At 44.1% G+C, this 21,527-nt stretch overlaps 1 protein-coding gene across 6 annotated transcripts in view; it reads right to left on the bottom strand.

The window, feature by feature from the left end:
- Positions 1 to 410: 410 nt before the first annotated feature.
- Positions 411 to 21,527, bottom strand: part of uimc1 (ubiquitin interaction motif containing 1) — a 106,124-nt gene continuing 85,007 nt past the window's right edge. For 2 of the 6 annotated variants that reach the window (XM_008105109.3, XM_062970187.1), the window contains 5 exons: positions 11,960 to 12,038; positions 8,994 to 9,123; positions 2,485 to 2,566; positions 1,808 to 1,850; positions 411 to 857 (listed from right to left, as the gene is read on the bottom strand). In XM_008105109.3, the coding sequence (XP_008103316.2) occupies positions 650 to 857; positions 1,808 to 1,850; positions 2,485 to 2,566; positions 8,994 to 9,123; positions 11,960 to 12,038 (542 nt within the window). In that variant the 3' untranslated portion in view covers positions 411 to 649. Of the gene's footprint in view, positions 858 to 1,807; positions 1,851 to 2,484; positions 2,567 to 8,990; positions 9,124 to 11,951; positions 12,039 to 21,527 lie in introns of those variants that run through there. The other 4 variants (XM_062970186.1, XR_010002681.1, XM_016991539.2 and 1 more) reach the window with 4 other exon arrangements.

The raw sequence follows: 21,527 nt of genomic DNA, 5'->3' as shown, positions 1-21,527 counted from the left end.
TGACCTCACAAAACCACCTAATATACTTTTTGCCTTCTTGCACAACAATGCTTTTCTAGGCAGAGGCACAAGTTTCTATGTCTGTGTAATACCAAAACCAAAGTAATAGTGTCCGAGTCTGCCCATCTGTGCATTTTGATAGCAGTATGAAATTAGAGTAAAATAAAGCAGTATAAAATCAGTGCACATGTGAGACATGTTTTAAGTCCCACTGATTTCAATGGGATGATTGGACACATAGTTCCATTTGTAGTGCAGAACTTGGAAATACTCAACTTAGTTGGGCCTTGTCTTACATTCCTATTTCATAAAGAAAGGGCTGTCCCCTTTGTCTGTGGATTTATAAGTTTTAAAGTGGTGGTTTAAATCCACAATTTTAACTATTTTAAAAAAGCTCAAAAAGCAGTGTATAAAAACAGAATAAATATATTTCACTGTCTTTTCTAATTGAAAATCAAGGCTGCAAATGCATCTATAAAGGACACAATCTATTCAATACATGACAAATCTCTGTAAAGTTCATACAAAATGTACAGAGGGGAATCTGAAGCTGGGTGGGGAATTGTGCTCTTCTTGCCAGGCAAGAACAGAGGAATAGCAGTTCTTCCTACATAGTCTCTTTTCAGGTCTCTTATCCATTACACAACACTCAGAATTTCTTCTTGCTCCTGAGACTGGTTTTGGTTTGTTTCCGACTGCCTGAACCAATGGCCAGCTGTTTTTTAAAGTCCACTAGGCAGTCTTTGGCTTCAGAAATGGAGGTAAAAGACTTGATTGGAGAATCACTGCAAGCTGCTTGAGGGAAAGAGGTCCAGATGTTCTGACTGCACTCAGCCCCATTGTCTGTATTGGCCATGCTACATTAAAGAGAAGTAAAAAAGAAAAAAGTATGTATACATCACAAAACCAGTCAACTGCCTTTAGCCAAATCTTCATGTTATACATCATAGTCTAACCAAATTCAACTGCTACTAGTTTCCTCCTTTTAAAGTTTTCTCTGGTAAGCATCCATATTGGATTGCTGCAAGGGTGGGTAACTTATAGGCCTAAAGATGGTTCTGGATTGCAGCTTCCATTAGCCCTAAGTAGCACAGTGTGGGATAATGGGAGCTGAAGTGTAACATCTAGCCACAAGGTCCCCATTTCTGTATGATCATAGTATGGTATACATGGGGCTCCCCTAGAAAATAGATTGTACATTTCCAGGTGTGTAGAATTAGAGTTTTAACTGGTTCATTTAAAAACAATTACACTGATGCTGAAGGAATAACAATGGCGCCCTATTTAATAAGAGACCAATTCAGGATGCTGGGGTTTTGCCCTCAAAGCCCTGAACATCTTAGGGTTCAAATACCTCAAAGGAGGATGTATCTCCTCCCATATCAATTAAGATCTTCCTAAGCATTACCAGTGGCAGAAAAAATGAGTTACTGTATTATTACTGAGGTGTTATGATTTACTGTTGTTTACCCTTAAAGCAGTGCTAAATGAATGGTGAACTATGACACTCTCATACTTTGCAATATGACCTAGTATTGTCTCTTGCCTAATGTAATAACTGTCTTTGTCCTGGGAGAAATGGTATATTCTTGCACTCAGGTACTCAGTCCCTTCCCAATCAGACAGTACTGACTAGGGAATAGTTTTCAGAATAGTCTCTTCGCTTCTTCACTAAGATTTTTCATTTGGTTTACTTAGAGCATAATGCTAGAAACCTGCACTCAGCTTAGGGTGACCAGGCCAAAATTTCTGCTCTGGCCTTGTTTTGTAGTTAAACAAGCTGGCAACTCAAGAGGTCCTAGCTAACCTTGAGTCTTCTCCTTTAGGTGGTGTGTCAGCAGCCTCTGCATCTGAAATGAGAAAACACTGTGAATCTTAATTTCATCATAATAGGACAATGCCAGCCGCTGAAGATGAGATAAACTCATTCCAATGGACAGGCAGAGAAAAAGCAACCTCTGAGAAACACAGTCAAATTAAACTGGATGATGAGAGGCGGGTTATACCCTCTTGTTTGGGCTTTACAGTTGGCAGGAAGCACATGGTAACAGAAGGAAGAAAGGAACTTAACAGTATTTTAAATTTTAGCTTTCCGTAACTCATGTCATCGGCAGAGGTCAGGAGACCATTTTATGCCAGATTTAAAATGTGGTTATAAAAATATCTACACTTTAATTTGAATCAAGGAAAGGAAAACAAATGGATATCCTGCTGCATTATTGTGAAATGGTTATAGTCATAGGGCTCCTGTTTAAGTTCCTTCAAGAATGCAACTCTTACTTCCGTAATGGCCAAACAGGAACCCCTTAAATCAATTGTAGTTGCGATATATCAAGGTTTTGTATTTGGGGAAAGCAGCAGCAATCATGGATAATTTTAGAGCAGCACAGCAACTGTGATATGTACTCAAAAGACAATCATGTTCTGGCAATTCATTGCAATAGAGTAACAAGCTAGTATCAATATATAGGCACAAATGCTGACCAAGTGCTGTTGGTCCATCTGCAGCCTTGTGTTCGGATTGCTCTAATATGTTCAGGAGTCGGCCTTCACTTCTTCCCTCCTCCTGGAACAAAGTTAAGGAATATCTTCATTAGGTCTTACACAAAACAGTCTCCCAAACACAATGTCTCAGAGGAAACCTGACATGAAAGCACCAAAAAAAAGAGGGACCATGAACAATTTACAATTGGTTTGAGAAAAGGCGATAGCTCCTTTATCACTATCCCCAGAATGCTCCTTGCCTTTCTTATTCTTCTACTTCCATTAGTTTTGACATAATGGATTGCATTAAAACTTAATTTTACTTAATATAAGCTTACTTTAAGTAAATGGGACTGAGGGCTTTTTCACACTGCACATTTGTAGCAGCATGATTCTACTTTTAACTGCCATGTTTACATGCTGTGAGATCCTGGGACTTGCAGTTTAGGGCAGCACAAGAGGAGCTTCCAGACAGATTATTCTAAACATCTCTTCCTAAATGGCAAATCCCAGGTTCCCACAGGATAATGCTATAGAAATTAAATCACAGTGCTATAACTGGGTAATGTGATACATCCCCAGTCAGACTACCAAATACCCTATCCATTTCAGTAGGTTTACTGTAACTATGACTGAGGGAGCATCTACACTGTAGAATTAATGCAGCTTGACACTATTTTAATAGCTGTGACTCAATGGTATGGAATAATGAGTGTTGTAGTTTTACAAGGTCTTTAGCCTTACCTGCCAAAGAATGTTGGAATACATAGCATTTAGCCATGGCAGTTAAAGTGGTATCACATTTCATTAATTCTACAGCGTACAGGCAGTCCTCAAGTTACAAACAAGATAAGTTCTATAGGTTTGTTCTTAAGTTGAATTTGTATGTAATTCGGAACAGGTACATTTTTAAAGTGTAACTCCAGCTATGTGTGTGTGTGTGTGTAGCATAGGAAGGATTAACATCCCTGTGGTGTTTGTTCCGCTGTATGTGCCCCTGTTCAGAAGATTTCACTGCACTTTCTGTCTGTGCGATAATTAGATTGAAAAATGTGGCTTTTTGTGGAAACAAGATCTGGTGATAAAGCTTCAGAGAAGACACTTGCTTCCCATGACAACTCTTTCAGGAGTGAATTTCCTTTCAAGGGTTAGAATTCTCACTTCCAGTTGTTTCACCCCTGTTCTTAACTATGAGTCATTTGTAAATCAGATGTTTGCAACTCAGGGACTGCCGTATATGCATCTTAAGTCTGAATCCAACACATTGTTTTCATGCATTTCTTTGAAACTTTCATGATCAGAAAAAATGTTGTAATGTTTAAGAGAGCAATAATAATAATAATAATAAAACTTTATTTATACCCCACCACCATCTCCCCAATGGGGACTCGGGGCGGCTTACATGGGGCCATGCCCAAAACAATACAATGTAAACAGCATATAAAAGAACAGCACAACACAATACAATAAGCAATACAGTAAATAATATCCATTACAAAATAAAACAAGGAGACAATAAAAACAAGGGCAGACCACATGAACATTAAGTTAAAACTCGGGGTGAGAAAGACATAAAAATAAAAACCACAGCGAACAGGGTCATAAGGGAGTGGGGTATTCTGGAGGATAGATATTAGAGGGAGCAACGGAAAAGAAATATAAAATGGTTACTCTCCAAAAGCACAGCGAAAGAGCCATGTTTTCAAGTCTTTCTTGAAGGCTGCTAGTGTGGGGGCTTGCCTAATCTCAGTGGGCAAAGAATTCCACAATCGGGGGGCCACAGCAGAAAAGGCCCTCTCCCTTGTTCCCACAAGGCGGGTCTGGGATATCGGGAGTGGGGACAGGAAGGCTTCCCCTGATGAACGAAGGGATCGTGTAGGCTTGTGATAGGAGATACGGTCACGAAGGTAGGTGGGTCCCAAACCGTTTAGGGCTTTATATGTGATGGTATACACCTTGAATTGGGACCGGAAAATAAAAGGCAGCCAGTGGAGCTCCTTGAACAGGGGAGTAGATCTCTCCCTGTAACTCGCCCCCGTAATTAACCTGGCAGCCGAGCACTGAGCCAATTGTAGTTTCCGGGCCGTCTTCAAGGGAAGCCCCACGTAGAGCGCATTACAGTAGTCCAGTCTAGAGGTAACTAAGGCATGCACCACCTTGGTCAAGTCAGACTTCACGAGGTATGGTCGCAGTTGGCGCACAAGCTTGAGTTGTGCGAAGGCCCTCCCGGCCACCGCCGACACCTGCGCCTCAAGCGTCAGCGCTGAGTCCAGGAGGACCCCCAAACTGCGGACCTGTGATTTCAGGGGGAGTGCGACCCCGTCCAGCTATGCTATTAGGGACTACAAAGGGGCTTTGAAACCCATTTTCCCTGTATCTGAACATACAGAGATCTTGTTTGTGGGAAGAGAATGATGGAAATGCAGGAAAAGTTTTATCTGGAGACCAAATGCTTATGTAATGTGTGTTTTCTGTGTGCAGCACTTTAGAGTGCTTTTGTGAGGCGCCCCGAGTCCCTTTGGGGAGATGGTGGCAGGATACAAATAAAGATGATGATGATCATTATTATTATTATTATTATTATTATTATTATTATTATTATTATTATTATTATTATCAGGAGCTGAAGGCTCTTAATTATAGTTGTCATAAACAATCTTCTCCCTTAGCCTTATTGCTCTAGTTTTTCATTCTGAAGACTGTGAAAAAGCTCAGCTCTCTTCCTGAAGAAAGGATCTTTCCCACTGAAGACATCTAAATTACACACAAAACAATCTAATGAAGAAGCCCCACAAGCCTGAGGTGGAGTGAAAGAAAGAAGGAGAATTTACCATTTCTCCAGATCTATGAAACTAACCATCTTTAGGAAGCAGGCAGCATTAACAAGCTCACTACAAGGAACTGAAGCAGATTGAGCAAGCTGTGTTCTGAAGGCTATGCAGAAAAGCAGAACTGCACGATTAAGATGACATTTCCATGCAAAACTGAGGCCTATGCACTGGTGATCCTCAATAGGTGAATAGAGGGAAAGATCATGATGTGGAATCTGTTTTAAACCCATTGGCCTCCAGTGACATCCTCTCCTATGCAGAGGACACTCTCCTTGTGTATCTGTGTCTCATCAAAATGTTAACTGCTGTGGAAGCGACTCAAGTTCACATGTCTGGTTCCTCTCTTCCAGAGAGGTGCCCTTGCTGCTTATGCCAGAAAGAGAACATCGTTTAAAAGGCAAAGATGGATGGTGACATCTAGCAGTAGATAGAAATGCATAGCTGGATGGCAAAAGGAGTACATGGAAACAATTTGGTGAGGGGCTGCCAATACAACCTCACAAAGAAAGCCCAAAAAATGAGCATGAAAATCATGAATGGTTAGACAGAATTCGATCATTTATACATTAAAAATGCTGCTACGTTCCTTTTCTCTTCCCGCACCCCCTGCCCTTCCTACTTTTTAGTCTGTAAAATACTAACACAGCTACTGCCTTGAAAATTACTTAGATGTTCTTAGGGAGTGAGAGGTTGGGTTATTTTGGTGATGCAGGATTCATGTAATATTTCATTACAGCATAGAAATCATAAGTAGCCTAAGAATTGCATTCTGATTCAGTTATGCTGCACATCTGTTCTTATCTTTCTTGCCGCACCAAACACTATCCGTTGGTAATCAAATTTCTTTAGTTTATTTTAATTGCACACCAAGTGCTGTGTGGTTATCAGGTAGAATACTAAAGTGAACTTGTCAGCTTTGAACGTTCAGATTCTTTGGTGGTAATGATTCTCTCTTTTTTTTTTAAAAAAAAAAAACCCTCTTCTGATGCACTTCAAAGAACTCTGGGCAGGCATTCCTGAAGCTTACCCCAGGAGAATAGAGAATAAATTGGTTAAAAGCCTCAGGAGAAGCATGGTTACAGTTCAGCACAGGCTGGACTCAGTGCACATAATGTCCGGGTGAGATCAAGTGGACACTCACTTGTGCCACATAATCTTTGCCTTTGATCTGGGGTGTTGAAGGGATGTTTGACCCTGCCTGCGTTTGTTTTAGGGGACAAGTTCAGACCAGTTCAAGAAAAGACATTTTGGAAGGAGAGTTAGTGGTATGAACGAGAGGCTTCTCACTGTGCTGGGAACTGCATAACGCTTGGCTGTGTCCCAGCCAAACTCATCAACTGGCAATCTCGCCATTTGCATGCGAATCCCTGAGGGGCTGGAGCCTGTGATGGATTTAAGGGATTAGACAAAACTGAGACATCATGTTGCATCTGCCTGCTGAGAAATCACATTGCCTTAGCACTCATGCGGCTGCCATGGATTACAACCTCGCCTTCAGGAATAAATCAGCAAGGAGGCTGCCTGCAGACCTCTGCTGCAAAGAAGATGGGCTGGGAACATGAGGGGACAGGAAACTGCATCAGAGGGAGCAAGGGCCATCAGCATGCCAGTGTCACATTTACATGTCTGAGGTTAATTGCCCATAGGGTATTGCTAGTTCAACTGCACTCACTAATAGTAATAAAGAAAACCAACTAGATAACCTTGCATTATACCAAGCAGGATTAATATCATTTTGTCCAACTAACTATGTATCATGGCAATGCACCTCTATGAAAGAAAAAAATACTTTTCAACAACTTTGAATTCTTCTGTTTCAGAGATAAAAATATCAACTACTCTTGGTTGCACATACAAATCTGTATACACAGATGTTCTGGCAAAGGAGTTCCCTATCACACATGCTCTTATCCAAATGAAAAATCAGGTTTTTTTCTGCTGTGATGCCATGAATGTTCATCAGAAAAGAAATAAAGCTGTGAGATGAACACGTGACTCACGCAAGATGGCGTAACATGCATTTTCACAATACAAATACAATGTATAGTGGCTAACCCATAACATCTAACAGAACTATCTTGGGATGAAAATACAAATTATAGACAAGAATGCAGATAAATAAACTTCCCACAAGAACTAAAAAAACAAGATGGCAATCAGGAGACTGCAAATTGAAACAAGGGCAAACATATCATTTCATACTAAAGTATACTTCTGTATGTGAAACATCCCTTAGGATTAGATGGTAAAAATGCTAGTCTGTATGGAAAAGTAAGTGAAATGTATCTTAGAAAAGTGGAATAGATATTTGTGGTGTATTCACTGCAATGTCTGTATATACTGGCTCAGAAGGGCTAACTGCCAAGATTGGTCCTTGTGCTCAAATGGATATGTTATGCAAAACACAAGTTACACACAGAGGAATGCTAGGTTAATGGTGCCCTAAGAGATTAACACCTCAACCATCTATATACACACACACACACACACACACACACACACACACACACACACATATATATATATGTATGTATGTGTGTATGTATGTATGTATATATATATATATCTACTCAGAAGTAAATCCCCATAAATTTAATAAAATATGTTCCCTGGTATGCACGTATAGGATTGCAGCCTAAATCTTTCTGCACTTGAGAGAAAAAAAACTTTCTCAGAAGTCTTTCCTTGTGAAACATGTTAATGACATCTGTGAAACTACTAGACAACAAAAAACAACAATCTGTGTATTGTGTGTGTGCTGAATTTTGATTTTTTGAGGCAAATATGTCGTCTTTGGAGGTACACATCTTAGCAAGGTTTCATCTCTTGTGGATGTAGAAAAAATACTTACCAGGTAATGCCAAGTCAAAATAGAACCAGGGACCTGGACAGAGCTTACAACAGTCAACACTTAGATGTCATATTCCTTCTCATTCTATGCCAAGAATTCAGAATGAACGATAATTCAACATTTCATTTTAGGTGCACAATCCTGAGACAAAGATTAGTTTGAAGAGATAGAAACTCTACCAGCGCTTAGAAAAGTCATTCTCAAGGGAACAACTCATGGAAGAACAGCTGTTAAACAGCTGGTGGGATATTCAAAAGGTTTACTTCAGTGGTTTACAGAAATTCACTTTTTTCTCGTGGCTAACCATACAATCCTAACTCATAATTTCTTGCTGATACACCAAACAGTAAAGTACTGCATTTGGATATGTATTTTGTTTTTAATTTGCTTGTTTGTTTTTTATGCACAGCAGTTGAGTACTGCCTCTGGATAATACAATCATATCGGCAGGAATTGGTCATGGATATCAAATCAACAGACAAGGCAATCTCTTAGGGCGTTACTTCCAAACAGAAGACCCATAAGGTCATGTCATCCATCCAATGCTTTATCATTTAGATCAGGGCCAGGGACAGCTGTGGCCCTCCATGCTACAAGTTCACTGGTCTTCCTGTTAGAACTAATGGGAGTTGGGAGACCTCTAACATCAGGATGACCAGATGTTCCCTTCCTCAGACTTTAGAGGCACACCAGTTGGGTTCAGCTCAAGGAAGAACACAACTTTCCTTTTTAAAAATGACATGCCCTGAGACAGAAGTCACCTTGCTGGTCAGGCCATGCAAGTGTTGCCTGGCCTTTCTGTAGCTATATGAAAGAATTTTCCTTACCTTTCCCCGTCGCAACCGTGTCCGGCGCTCCTGAGCCCCACTGTTATTCTGACTCTTAAGGCAGCCATCAACATGTCTCTGATATGCTTTCCAAGGCACCAGAGCCTTACAGATATAACACTTCTCAGACCTGCCAGGCCAGGAGAGAGAGAATGAAGCACATCACTCTACCTGGAATACTTCTGCTCTTCCAAGGTGTTCCATAATGAAAGTTCATTGGTGGGAACTGGATCTGCATAGCAGTGTGACCAATAAAACTGGCCCGATGTCAAGCAAAAGGAGGAAGTGACTAGCAGCATTCCCCCATTTGATTTTCTGTGTCCTGCTGCGGCAACAGTGGGACAGTAATGAAATCAGCTTCTCTGACAATGCCCATTTTCCACCAGACATAAAAAACCTGTCAACTAAAATGAAGTGTTATGCTTTTGCAAAAGTGAGTTCCAATTTGCCCAAAACTCCAAACCAAGTGTGTCAAAGCAGATACATGTTTTTCTGACTCTGCCAGGGCACCGCCTCCATATATAACATTGAGAAGCAGCACCAAACTGGTACTTGGTGCCAGAGACTTTGGCAGAATAGCCAGCCTCTCTCAGCTCCAGCTTCACCTCAGCCAGGTCAGTTATGTGCACACCAGATTAGACTCTGCCCAATAAGGAAAGCCTCAAATATGCTCAGGAGGGCAAGAGATCAAAAGTGGAACTGGATGCAACTGTTTGACTGTGAAACCTGAACTAGACAGATCTGACACCCCCATCATTTCACTGCATCCAGAATGAGCCTCAAGAGCCCGCTTTGTGTCACATTCCTGCAGTACTTTTTCCATATTTTCTTCCCAGTCACTGCTGATTACGGAGATAATGTGTCTAAACAGAAGCTGTCCTCTCTATAATTAGCCTAATTCCATTAGTGATGTTGCCATCCAGTGTTTGTAACAGCAAATTTATTTCCATGGCAGGGATTTTCACTGTCAGATCCTTTCTTGTGATGCTGTGTGGGTGGGAAGTGGAGGAGGAGGAGGAAGAGAAGGAGGGATGGCTATGAGAAAGATTAAACAAAATCAGCTCCATCTGATCAAAGTCTAATTTCATCAACGGCATCACTACAGGTAACATCCTTGCCAGCTTTCTCCATCGCAGTGTCTGTCTGAAAGAGACAGACAGATGCGCATTCAAACCCAGCCCACTCTTTCAATGGCTGCCTGCTTTCAGGTTTTGTCTACAGCCTAAGGTAACTTGGCGCAGCTCAAAGTTTTGTTGCTTAGCACTTGCCTTGATCTGTTGTTACAGTGTATAGAGACAAAGGCTGCCCATCCTTTGTAGGCATACTTTTCTACCTCTACAGGACTTTGCTTGTTGGCCACTATTATAGATCATCATTCTACATTTAAAACTCAGGGCAATTCAGAACTGCACATGTTCATCACAATGAAGCAGGTTGGTGAAATGAAAAATAATACAAGCACCACCGGTGTGCAATCTTCTATCTAACATGGAAAGAACTAAAACAGCAGTGGAAGAGGCAGAGAGGAGAGAGTAACCACGATTCAGATATAAATCATACAAACCATAACGGCAAAGGATGCCACTGACCCAGCATTACATGTCTTTTGTGCCTAGTCAAAATTTATCTACTTTGAGTCATGCAAAAACAATTTCCAGTGGTATAGACTCATAACGTATTACAGATACATTCAGTATATACTATATTGCAGATCACTTGCTGATTAAATCAATGACTGGTAGAAACATGCATATATTTTATCCCAGTCTGAACATTTTATCAGCCTGTAATGCAGGGATGGGAAATACATGGCCCATGGGTTGCAAGCAGTCAAACAAAAGACCTCTGAAAACTACTTTATGAAATTTTGGCAGAAATTGAGGAAGGGGCACATACTTTTAAAGCCCAAATGTTGCCTGATTTAAATAGATTGTAACAGTTTGCTCCTATGTAATTAGCCAGCAAATTAGGGTCTCTCTTTTTTCTGGTTGCTATCAAAATTCAGTGGTGGGGTATGTGGCATTCAACGGATCCTGAAAGGGACCTGGTGGATCTGGTGGCTCATCAAAAGCCCTTGAAGACAAGGGTGGTGAGCTTTTAGTCTGAGGGTCAAATTCAATTTCAGACATCTCATGGGTCTCAATCTACTAAGTGTGGGAAAGTCTAAAGGATGGAACTGAACATTCCAGCATATTATAGATAAACGATCTTATTGCCACTAAGTTGTGTTTGTTGTTTCTGAGAGCATTCAAGTAGTTTCTGATTACTGCCAATTAGTTTCTGGCACTCATGCAGTTTTCTTTGCTCAGGGGGATGTCACTTTCCCTACATCACCCATTAAGTTTCCATGGCCAAGTGGGAATTCAAACCATCATCTCCATAGTCATAGCCCAAAGCTCAAACCATTACATCACACTGACCCTCCAAGAACGAAGTCTTAGGGGAGGTTATTTAAATCTTCAAGAATAGGAAACCAGGAAGGGTGCATCTGCACTGTGGAATGAATGCAGTTTGGCAGCACTTTTAATTGTCATAGCTCAATGCTATAAAAACCAGGGATTTGCAGATTTACAAGGTCTTTAATCGTTCTCTGCCAAAGAGTGCTGGGGCCTCGCTAAACTACAATTCCCATTATTCCACAGCACTGAGCCATGGCAGTTGAAGTGGTGTGAAACTGCATGAGTTCTACAGTGTAGATGCACCCAAAGTCTGAGGTCCCTCAACCCTACCTAAACCATTACTGAGTCAATGCTTTCAAAGACAAATTTGAAGTTCATCAGAAAAGAGTAGAAGATGTTTTCCCTTCATAGGATGCCTCTCAGATACAAAGAGGAAGCATGGTGGAGGAATGTGCTTTAATGTAGGGACAGACATTGCTACATAGAAGAAATATCCTCAGATAGCCCTCAAGAAATATTCAGAGCCAAGAAGGAAAGATAGTGTAAAAGGGCAGCATACCTACTTACTTGTCAATGTCTACAGATTCCGGTGTTTTTTTTGAAATGGCAACTTTACTCTTGGCTTCTTTCTGTTGTCGGGTCATCACTTCAAAACAAAAACAGAACAGTTGCTCCTCCTCTCATCTTAAGAACCATAGGAGGCTTGTCAAAACACACAATGCTTGTTTCATAAGACATTTTCAAAACCCTCCTGCCCAAGCTGGACCAGTGCATTCAGGGACATCACAGTGGGAAAAGTGAGAAGAGGTCTAGTTTATAATGGTGTTGCCTTTCCTACTGTGAGAAAGACGGTTGTTAAATTTCCAGTCAGAAAGAGCATTCACTAAAATCTTCTGTCCTAACACAGCATAACAAAAAAAATCTAATGAAAGCAGCATTTTTGATTTACTTGCCTGAGCTGACATGAAGACATTTTTTGTTTTTGTCAATAAGCTAAAATATAGATTGTACAGCTTACTTTCAACCTTCATACGACTTCTCTTGGAATCCTAAAATATAAAACTAAAGGACTGCTGTTTTAGAACTGCTTGCTCACTGAACTTCCTTTCCTAAGTGGCAACCAATATGAAAACCCTGAAGATTACAGGGCTACTTTATATACAGAAGCCACATGAACTAGAAATCAGCATCAAATTCTTATACATATAATGATTTTAGCTCAATTAGATTCGGAAGGAATTAATAATCTCAAACAGTAAAAGTGGAAACTATTCTAGTACCTTTGTATACAATGTATGGCAAGCTTAGGAGCAAAGCTGGAACACTCATACTTTGGCTATTTAAAAAAAAATTGCAGAATTCCAAAATGTCTAATTTCTACATAAGTACATACTAGTAATACATACATTTGTATGTATTAAATTGAGATAATAATCTACTCTAAGTGAAATACTGGCTTTTGGGAGACTTTGGAGTTTCTTGGCAAGCACCTGAGAAGAGAAAGCAAAGAAGTAGATAGGAGAGAGAAAAGCCATGGGAATTCAGTGGGAGATTATGGTAATATACGCATATTTCTTTCTGTATGTTAACAGAAGATGTAACCTCTGTTTGAGAGATGTTCTGTCCAAGGTTGCACATCTTCTAGCCACATGGGACAAACCTTTTCTTTGACATTTCAAGGAGTACAAACAAACTTTGCAAAGTAAATAAATGATAGTGATGGCAAACTTCATGCTGCACTTAAGTATATATGTATATACACAATCTCCCACAAAACTTGTTTCCTCTTTTTTCCAATTAGAATTAGTGATGATTGCAATGAAATAAGTCATATATGTCAGTACAATAAATCAGCTACCCCCAGCTCTTTTCACCAGACAGTTACACAAGGATTATATTTAAGTGTTTGTTTTGTACAGTTGAATTCCTTTCAACATATTCCTGTTGACAGGCTACGAGTTATTGTTACTTGGGGAACATATCTGATATCCTCAGCCATTTCCACCAGGGTGCTAGGGTTTCGAACACAGAAACAGATGTCGCTTTATGCACTCTTGGGCAATCTAGCGGAGGGGACAGTGTATTAGAACGTTTTACAGCCTGGTATCAGATCTTCCTGTGCTCAATACTCTCATTAGGAGAAAGGTCTGAATCAGTGTTATAGGCACTATAAAATGGTTATTGTTTGCTCAACATTTGCTGTAAAGTGGGCACCCACAGAGTTCAGAATGGAAAGATGCCTTATCAGTGTCAGCACAGTCTGGGCCTTGAAGCATACATTTTGGCTCTGTAGTTCCTTTGTCCCCATTAGCTTGTTTACTATAAAAGCCAGGTTGATCAGCTAGTTTTAATGGATGTCTCTTTTCTATTTACATGCTGCAATGACCAGTATATAGTATGTCTGCTCTCTGGACTGAACTTTATATTTGCTGAGGATGCCAGGATGTCTGGATGGCAGCAAGAAGGGAGTGACACACTTGCACATTCTCAGAGGTGTTGACCTGTCACTAAAAGTAGACAGCTTGTGTTTCTGTAAGCCTGGACTGGATCGAATTCAATGACTTGGGTGCAAGAGGCTTCAATGCCCTGCTGTTAATCCATGAGTCACCTGACACTCCCCAAAGACTTTTTAACAAGCCTGTCTGCAGCTATAGCAGAGTAGGTCTCTAAGCTAGTACACAGTTGTTAATATTCCTGTAACAGTCGCGCTCAGAGTACCTTGTGAACAGCTCAGGTGTTAATCAGTGCTATTTTTTTCCAAGAGAAGAGAACACATCTGGCACAGCAAGTTTGCTAGAAACCTTTGGGACTGGTGTTACAAAAATGCCAGGAAAGACCTACAGCTGTAATGCCAAGAGCAGCAACAGAAAAAGGTGGAATGGTGTTGTGATGACCCATGGGCCTTGTAGTCCTGCTCAGGACACTGTAATTCCTGATGAAGATGAAAACTTGGGTTTTTTACCTTCCCAGTCTGAACTGGAATCTTCTCAGCCAGATCTTTCCCAGGCAGATCTGGGAACCTTGCACCTGCAAGAAAGTTGTCTCCCAGAAGTATGTCAAACAAGCCCAGAGCCTACTTCTCCCGTGTTCTTGCGCCGGGAGTTTTGTAAACAACAGAGAAGTTTGGAATCAGCTTCGCGCAGGAGTGCAAGAATTGCAGCTAAGAATGTAGCCAATTAAGACTGCTTCTCGTGAGAATCTTTAAGGAGTTTAACATCTGGTCTCAGAGTTTAGCTTTCGTTTCTGTTTCCCAGAGAACGGCTTCGGTGGGAAAGTTAGACTCTATATAGGTGTTTTAACCGCGTAGTAACTTCGCGGAGTCAATTCGTCAGCCTACGGAGCGAGTTGTGTCTGGACAGCGCGCTCCGACTCAAGCCCCGCTCCTGCTCAAGCCTTGCCCTGCTTTCCAGCTTTCGCCTTGCTTCCAGCCTTTGTTTACCTACGGACTTTGCCTTGTTTCCCAGGACCAATCCTTGCCTTGTACCACGGATTTTATCAAGTTATTCCACGGACCTTGTTCTTGTTCCTAGTTACCTTGTTCCACGTTCAAGCCTTGTTTCAAGTATCAAGTTATTTCCTAGCCTCGCTCAAGTTATGGACTAAAGGACCTTGTCAATTCCCCTCACTTTGCCTGGCAAAGTGAGTGTTTCGGTTATTGGATTACAACTTTGGACCATAATATTTCTTATTGGACATTGCTTTTTTGGACTAATTTTGACCTTCCCTGAAAGGTCTATTTCTGGACTAACTTTTACATTTGCTTTTACTAACTTTATATATTTCCTTAATAAAGATATTAGATAGAATCTGGCCTCTGCGTATGGTTATTGGTGCTCTGTAGCCTGGGTCGTGACAGTTTGACTCCGCGACCCTAAGCACCAATTAACCTCGGCCAGAATGTCTACCGGAGTCGTACCTGGGCCGAGCGGCCAGCCGATTACCTACACCATCGACAAGGATGAGGTGGACCGAATCCGTGATAAGCTCAATGCACAGGATGGAGAAATAAAGGGTTTGAAGGAACGCGGAATTCGTCTTCCGGCCATGGCGTTGCCAACCAAGTTTACTGGAGAAGCTTCTAAGGTTCATGTTTTCCGTCGCCAATGTCAAGCTTATCTAGAGGCCCGTGCTGCCGAGTTTCCCCAAGAAGACATCAAAGTGGCGTGGGTTTACAGTCTTCTAGACGGGCCAGCGGCCAACTGGGCGACGGCACTGTTCGACCAAGCCTCTCCACACCTAAGATCAGCGCAACACTTCTTGGACCACCTCAAGGAGACTTGGGGAATCGAGGACAATTTGGAGGCAGCCGGTCACAAACTCCGTCGCCTTTTCCAAGGAGACAGACCTATGTCCCAGTATATAGCCGAGTTCCGAGTGCTGGCCCACAACACCGGCTGGAACGATGTAGCCCTCAGAGGACAATTCCGGGAGGGTCTCAACATTGAAATGCTGGAAGAAATCTCCAAGGTGGATCCTCCCCAGACCCTCGAGGCACTCATTGATCAATGTTTACGGGCTGAAGTCATGATTGCCAACAGGAAACAGTGGGTTCGAGGCCAGGGCGGTAGAGCCGGGGCAAAACCCCCCGCTCCCGCCAGCGTTCAGCCACGTCCAGTGTGGAGACCCCCACCACCATCCCCATACCCCAGAGGGAGCGAGGAGGTGCCGATGCAGTTGGGCAATGTGCGTCCCAGATTAGATGCCGCCGAGAAGGCCCGTCGTCAACGCTTAAACCTCTGTTGGTACTGCGGGAATGGGGGCCACTTCGCCAGAGAGTGCCCAGCCAAAGGGAAGCCTGCCGCCCGTCTTGCGGCGGCGTCCTCCACGGAGACGAAGGCGTCTGAGCCGACTGGCACACAGCCGGCGGGGGAAGCCAACGACCGGGTGTAGAGAGGCTCGCCAACCCGGTCAAAAAATCCATTCAAGAGCCGCCAACCGGGGTCCTGTTCCTTCTCGTGGTCACATTATGGTCAGCAAAAAGGGGACCCGTCATGATCCACGCCATGATAGACTCTGGAGCTACCAACAATTTCATTGATAGAGAGTATGCCGACTCTCTGGGATTACAATATCATGATTTCAAGAATGCCCGTGTGGTGCAAGCCATAGACGGCCGCCCCCTCAAGACGGGCCCCGTTAGCCAGTGGTCGGAACCCACCAGGATGTGGATAAGGGAACATATGGAAGAGATTTCCTTCTTTGTTACCGAGGTTCCCCATTTCCCTGTGATCTTGGGAATTCCATGGCTGACTCTCCACGACCCTAACATCTCCTGGTCCAACAGAGAACTACAGTTTGCTTCACAATACTGCCAAAACCATTGCCTTGTAGCCAAGGTCTGCCATGCCACAGACACCGAGCCCATCATCACCCTGCCCAAGAAGTACTCCGAGTATTGGGATGTATTCAATGAAAAGGAAGCCGAGAAATTACCCCCACATAGACCTTATGACTGTGCCATTGACCTGGTGGAGGGGGCCCCGATCCCGCGAGGGCATCTATACTCCCTGACTGAACCAGAGCAAGAAGCTCTCAGGGAATTTATAGAGACAAACCTTCGTAAGGGATTCATTAGACCCTCTCAATCCCCAGCCGCCTCCCCAGTGATGTTTGTGAAGAAGAAAACAGGGGAACTACGCTTGGTGGTGGACTACAGAGCATTGAACAATATCACCAAGCGGAGCAGCTATCCCCTGCCCTTAATCTCGGATCTACTGGATCGGCTTCGAGGAGCCAAGGTTTACACCAAGCTGGATCTTCGGGGGGCTTACAACTTAGTTCGCATCAGGGAAGGGGACGAGTGGAAGACCGCCTTCCAGACCAAATTCGGATTATTCGAGTCCCGAGTTATGAATTTCGGATTATGCGGAGCTCCCGCAACGTTCCAGCATTTTGTCAATGACTGTGATGACCCATGGGCCTTGTAGTCCTGCTCAGGACATTGTAATTCCTGATGAAGATGAAAACTTGGGTTTTTTACCTTCCCAGTCTGAACTGGATTCCTCTCTGCCAGATCTTTCCCAGGCAGATCTGGGAACCTTGCACCTGCAAGAAAGTTGTCTCCCAGAAGTATGTCAAACAAGCCCAGAGCCTACTTCTCCCGTATTCTTGCGCCGGGAGTTTTGTAAACAACAGAGAAGTTTGGATTCAGCTTCGCGCAGGAGTGCGAGGATTGCAGCTAAGAATGTGGCCAATTAAGACTGCTTCTCGTGAGAATCTTTGGGGAGTCTCACATCTGGTCTCAGAGTTAGCTTTCGGTTCTGATTCCCAGAGAACTGCTTCGGCGGGAAGCTAGACTCTATTTAGGTGTTTTACCCGCGTAGTAACTTCGCGGAGTCAATTCGTCAGCCTACGGAGCGAGTTGTGTCTGGACAGCGCGCTCCGGTTCAAGCCTCGCTCCTGCTCAAGCCTTGCCTTGCTATCCAGCCTTCGCCTTGCTTCCCAGCCTTTGTTTATCTACGGACTTTGCCTTGTTTCCCAGGATCAATCCTTGCCTTGTTCCACGGATTTATCAAGTTATTCCACGGACCTTGTTCTTGTTCTTAGTTACCTTGTTCCACGTTCAAGCCTTGTTTCAAGTATCAAGTTATTTCCTAGCCTCGCTCAAGTTTCATGGACTAAAGGACCTTGTCATCTCCCCTCACTTTGCTTGGCAAAGTGAGTGTTTCGGTTATTGGATTACAACTTTGGACCTTAATATTTCTTATTGGACATTGCTTTTTTGGACTAATTCTGACCTTTCCTGGAAGGTCTAATTCTGGACTATTTTCTACACTTGTTTTTATTGACTTTATATATTCCTACAATAAAGATATTAGATAGATTCTGGCCTCTGTGTATGGTTATTGGTGCTCTGCAGCCTGGGTCGTGACAGTTTGACTCCGCCCCCCCCTAAGCACCAATTAACCTCGGCCAGAATGTCTACCGGAACCGTACCTGGGCCGAGCGGCCAGCCGATTACCTACACCATCGACAAGGAAGAGGTGGACCGAATCCGTGATAAGCTCAATGCACAGGATGGAGAAATAAGGGGTTTGAAGGAACGCGGAGTTCGTCTTCCGGCCATGGCGTTGCCAACCAAGTTTACTGGAGAAGCTTCTAAGGTTCATGTCTTCCGTCGCCAATGTCAAGCTTATCTGGAGGCCCGTGCTGCCGAGTTTCCCCAAGAAGACATCAAAGTGGCATGGGTTTACAGTCTTCTAGACGGGCCAGCGGCCAGCTGGGCGACGGCACTGTTCGACCAAGCCTCTCCACACCTAAGATCAGCGCAACACTTCTTGGACCACCTCAAGGAGACTTGGGGAATCGAGGACAATTTGGAGGCAGCCGGTCACAAACTCCGTCGCCTTTTCCAAGGAGACAGACCTATGTCTCAGTATATAGCCGAGTTCCGAGTGCTGGCCCACAACACCGGCTGGAACGATGTAGCCCTCAGGGGACAATTCCGGGAGGGTCTCAACATTGAAATGCTGGAAGAAATCTCCAAGGTGGATCCTCCCCAGACCCTCGAGGCACTCATTGATCAATGTTTACGGGCTGAAGTCATGATTGCCAACAGGAAACAGTGGGTTCGAGGCCAGGGCAGTAGAGCCGGGGCAAAACCCCCCGCTCCCGCCAGCGTTCAGCCACGTCCGGTGTGGAGACCCCCACCGCCAACCCCATACCCCAGAGGAGGCGAGGAGGTGCCGATGCAGTTGGGCAATGTGCGTCCCAGACTAGATGCCGCCGAGAAGGCCCGTCGTCAACGCTTAAACCTCTGCTGGTACTGCGGGAACGGGGGCCACTTCGCCAGAGAGTGCCCAGCCAAAGGGAAGCCTGCCGCCCGTCTTGCGGCGGCGTCCTCCACGGAGACGAAGGCGTCTGAGCCGACTGGCACACAGCCGGCGGGGGAAGCCAACGACCGGGTGTAGAGGGGCTCGCCAACCCGGTCAAAAAATCCATCCAAGAGCCGCCAACCGGGGTCCTGTTCCTTCTCGTGGTCACATTATGGTCAGCAAAAAGGGGACCCGTCATGATCCACGCCATGATAGACTCTGGAGCTACCAACAATTTCATCGATAGAGAGTATGCCGACTCTCTGGGATTACAATATCATGATTTCAAGAATGCCCGTGTGGTGCAAGCCATAGACGGCCGTCCCCTCAAGACGGGCCCCGTAAGTCAGTGGTCGGAACCCACCAGGATGTGGATAAGGGAACATATGGAAGAGATTTCCTTCTTTGTTACCGAGGTCCCCCATTTCCCTGTGATTTTGGGAATTCCATGGCTGACTCTCCACGACCCTAACATCTCCTGGTCCAACAGAGAACTGCAGTTTGCTTCACCGTACTGCCAAAACCATTGCCTCGTAGCCAAGGTATGCCATGCCACAGACACCGAGCCCATCATCACCTTGCCAAAGAAGTACTCCGAGTATTGGGATGTATTCAATGAGAAAGAAGCCGAAAAATTACCCCCACATAGACCTTATGACTGTGCCATTGACTTGGTGGAGGGGGCCCCGATCCCGCGAGGGCATCTCTACTCCCTGACTGAACCAGAGCAAGAAGCTCTCAGGGAATTCCTAGAGACAAACCTTCGCAAGGGATTCATCAGACCCTCTCAATCCCCAGCCGCCTCCCCAGTGATGTTTGTGAAGAAGAAGTCAGGGGAACTACGCTTGGTGGTGGACTACAGAGCATTGAACAATATCACCAAGCGGAACAGCTATCCCCTGCCTTTAATCTCGGATCTACTGGATCGGCTTCGAGGAGCCAAGGTTTACACCAAGCTGGATCTTCGGGGGGCTTACAACTTAGTTCGCATCAGGGAAGGGGACGAGTGGAAGACCGCCTTCCAGACCAAATTCGGATTATTTGAGTCCCGAGTTATGAATTTCGGTTTATGCGGAGCCCCCGCAACGTTCCAGCATTTTGTCAATGACATTTTTCAGGACTATCTAGACAGGTTCTTGATAATCTACCTGGACGATTTTTTGGTGTTTTCCAGATCACAATCAGAACATGAGAACCACGTCAAAATGGTGTTACAACGATTGCGGGATCATGGACTTTATGCCAAGCTGGAAAAATGCGCTTTTGATCTACAAGAGGTAGATTTCCTTGGTTACCGCATCTCGCCTCTAGGGCTTTCCATGGATCCAGCCAAAGTTTCAGCAGTATTGGAATGGCGGGCGCCAACTAACAAGAAAGAGGTGCAGCGTTTCTTGGGGTTCGCGAACTACTACCGCAAGTTCATTCCAGATTTTGCCCGCTGGTCCGACCCCATCACTAGCTGCATCCGTGGAAAGCAGCCTTTCCGCTGGACTGATCAAGCAGAGAAAGGGTTCCAGCAACTAAAGAAACTATTCACCTCCCAGCCAATTCTACAGCACCCAAATCCTGGAACCCCTTTTGTGGTGCAAGCGGACGCCTCTGATGTGGCAATTGGGGCTGTACTCTTACAACCGGTGGGAGATCACCTCCACCCCTGTGCCTTTTATTCTCGTCAACTAACCACACCAGAGAGGAATTACACCATTTGGGAAAAAGAACTACTGGCCATAAAGGCAGCCTTTGAAACTTGGAGACATTGGCTAGAAGGGGCCAAATTTCCCATTGAAGTCCACACTGATCATCGTAATCTAGAACATCTAAGAACTGCCCGCAAACTAAATCAGAGGCAGCAACGTTGGGCTTTATTCTTTGAACGTTTCAACTTCCAGATCCATTATGTGACCCCAGCCCAAACCAAGCAAGCAGACGCCCTGTCACGTAAACCGGAATACGCTGCAGGACGCAAGGAGACCTTTGAATCCCAACTGCTACAACCTGAGAACTTTGCCACGCTCACGGTGGGGAACACCAAATCCATTCCCATTGGTTCAACTTCCCCTACTCCAGGACCCATCTGTGCTCAAGAAATCAGGGCTAGTCAGCAAGCAGATGCCTGGGCGCAGGACCAACTTCGCCAAGGTCTGCATTTCCCCTTTTCGCTTAAAGATGGGCTGCTCTGCTATAGAAATCATGTCTATATCCCACCCGGACCGGGCAGGGAAAAAGCGCTTCGTCTGTGTCATGACTGCAAACCAGCAGGACACTTCGGACTATTTAAAACTATGCATTTGATCCTAAGGGATTTTTGGTGGCCCAAGATC

Source organism: Anolis carolinensis, chromosome 2, assembly GCF_035594765.1.
Source record: "Anolis carolinensis isolate JA03-04 chromosome 2, rAnoCar3.1.pri, whole genome shotgun sequence".
Lineage (NCBI taxonomy): Eukaryota > Metazoa > Chordata > Lepidosauria > Squamata > Dactyloidae > Anolis > Anolis carolinensis.
Note: the sequence above shows the minus strand (reverse complement) of the source record. Positions and strands in the feature narration are given on the sequence as shown.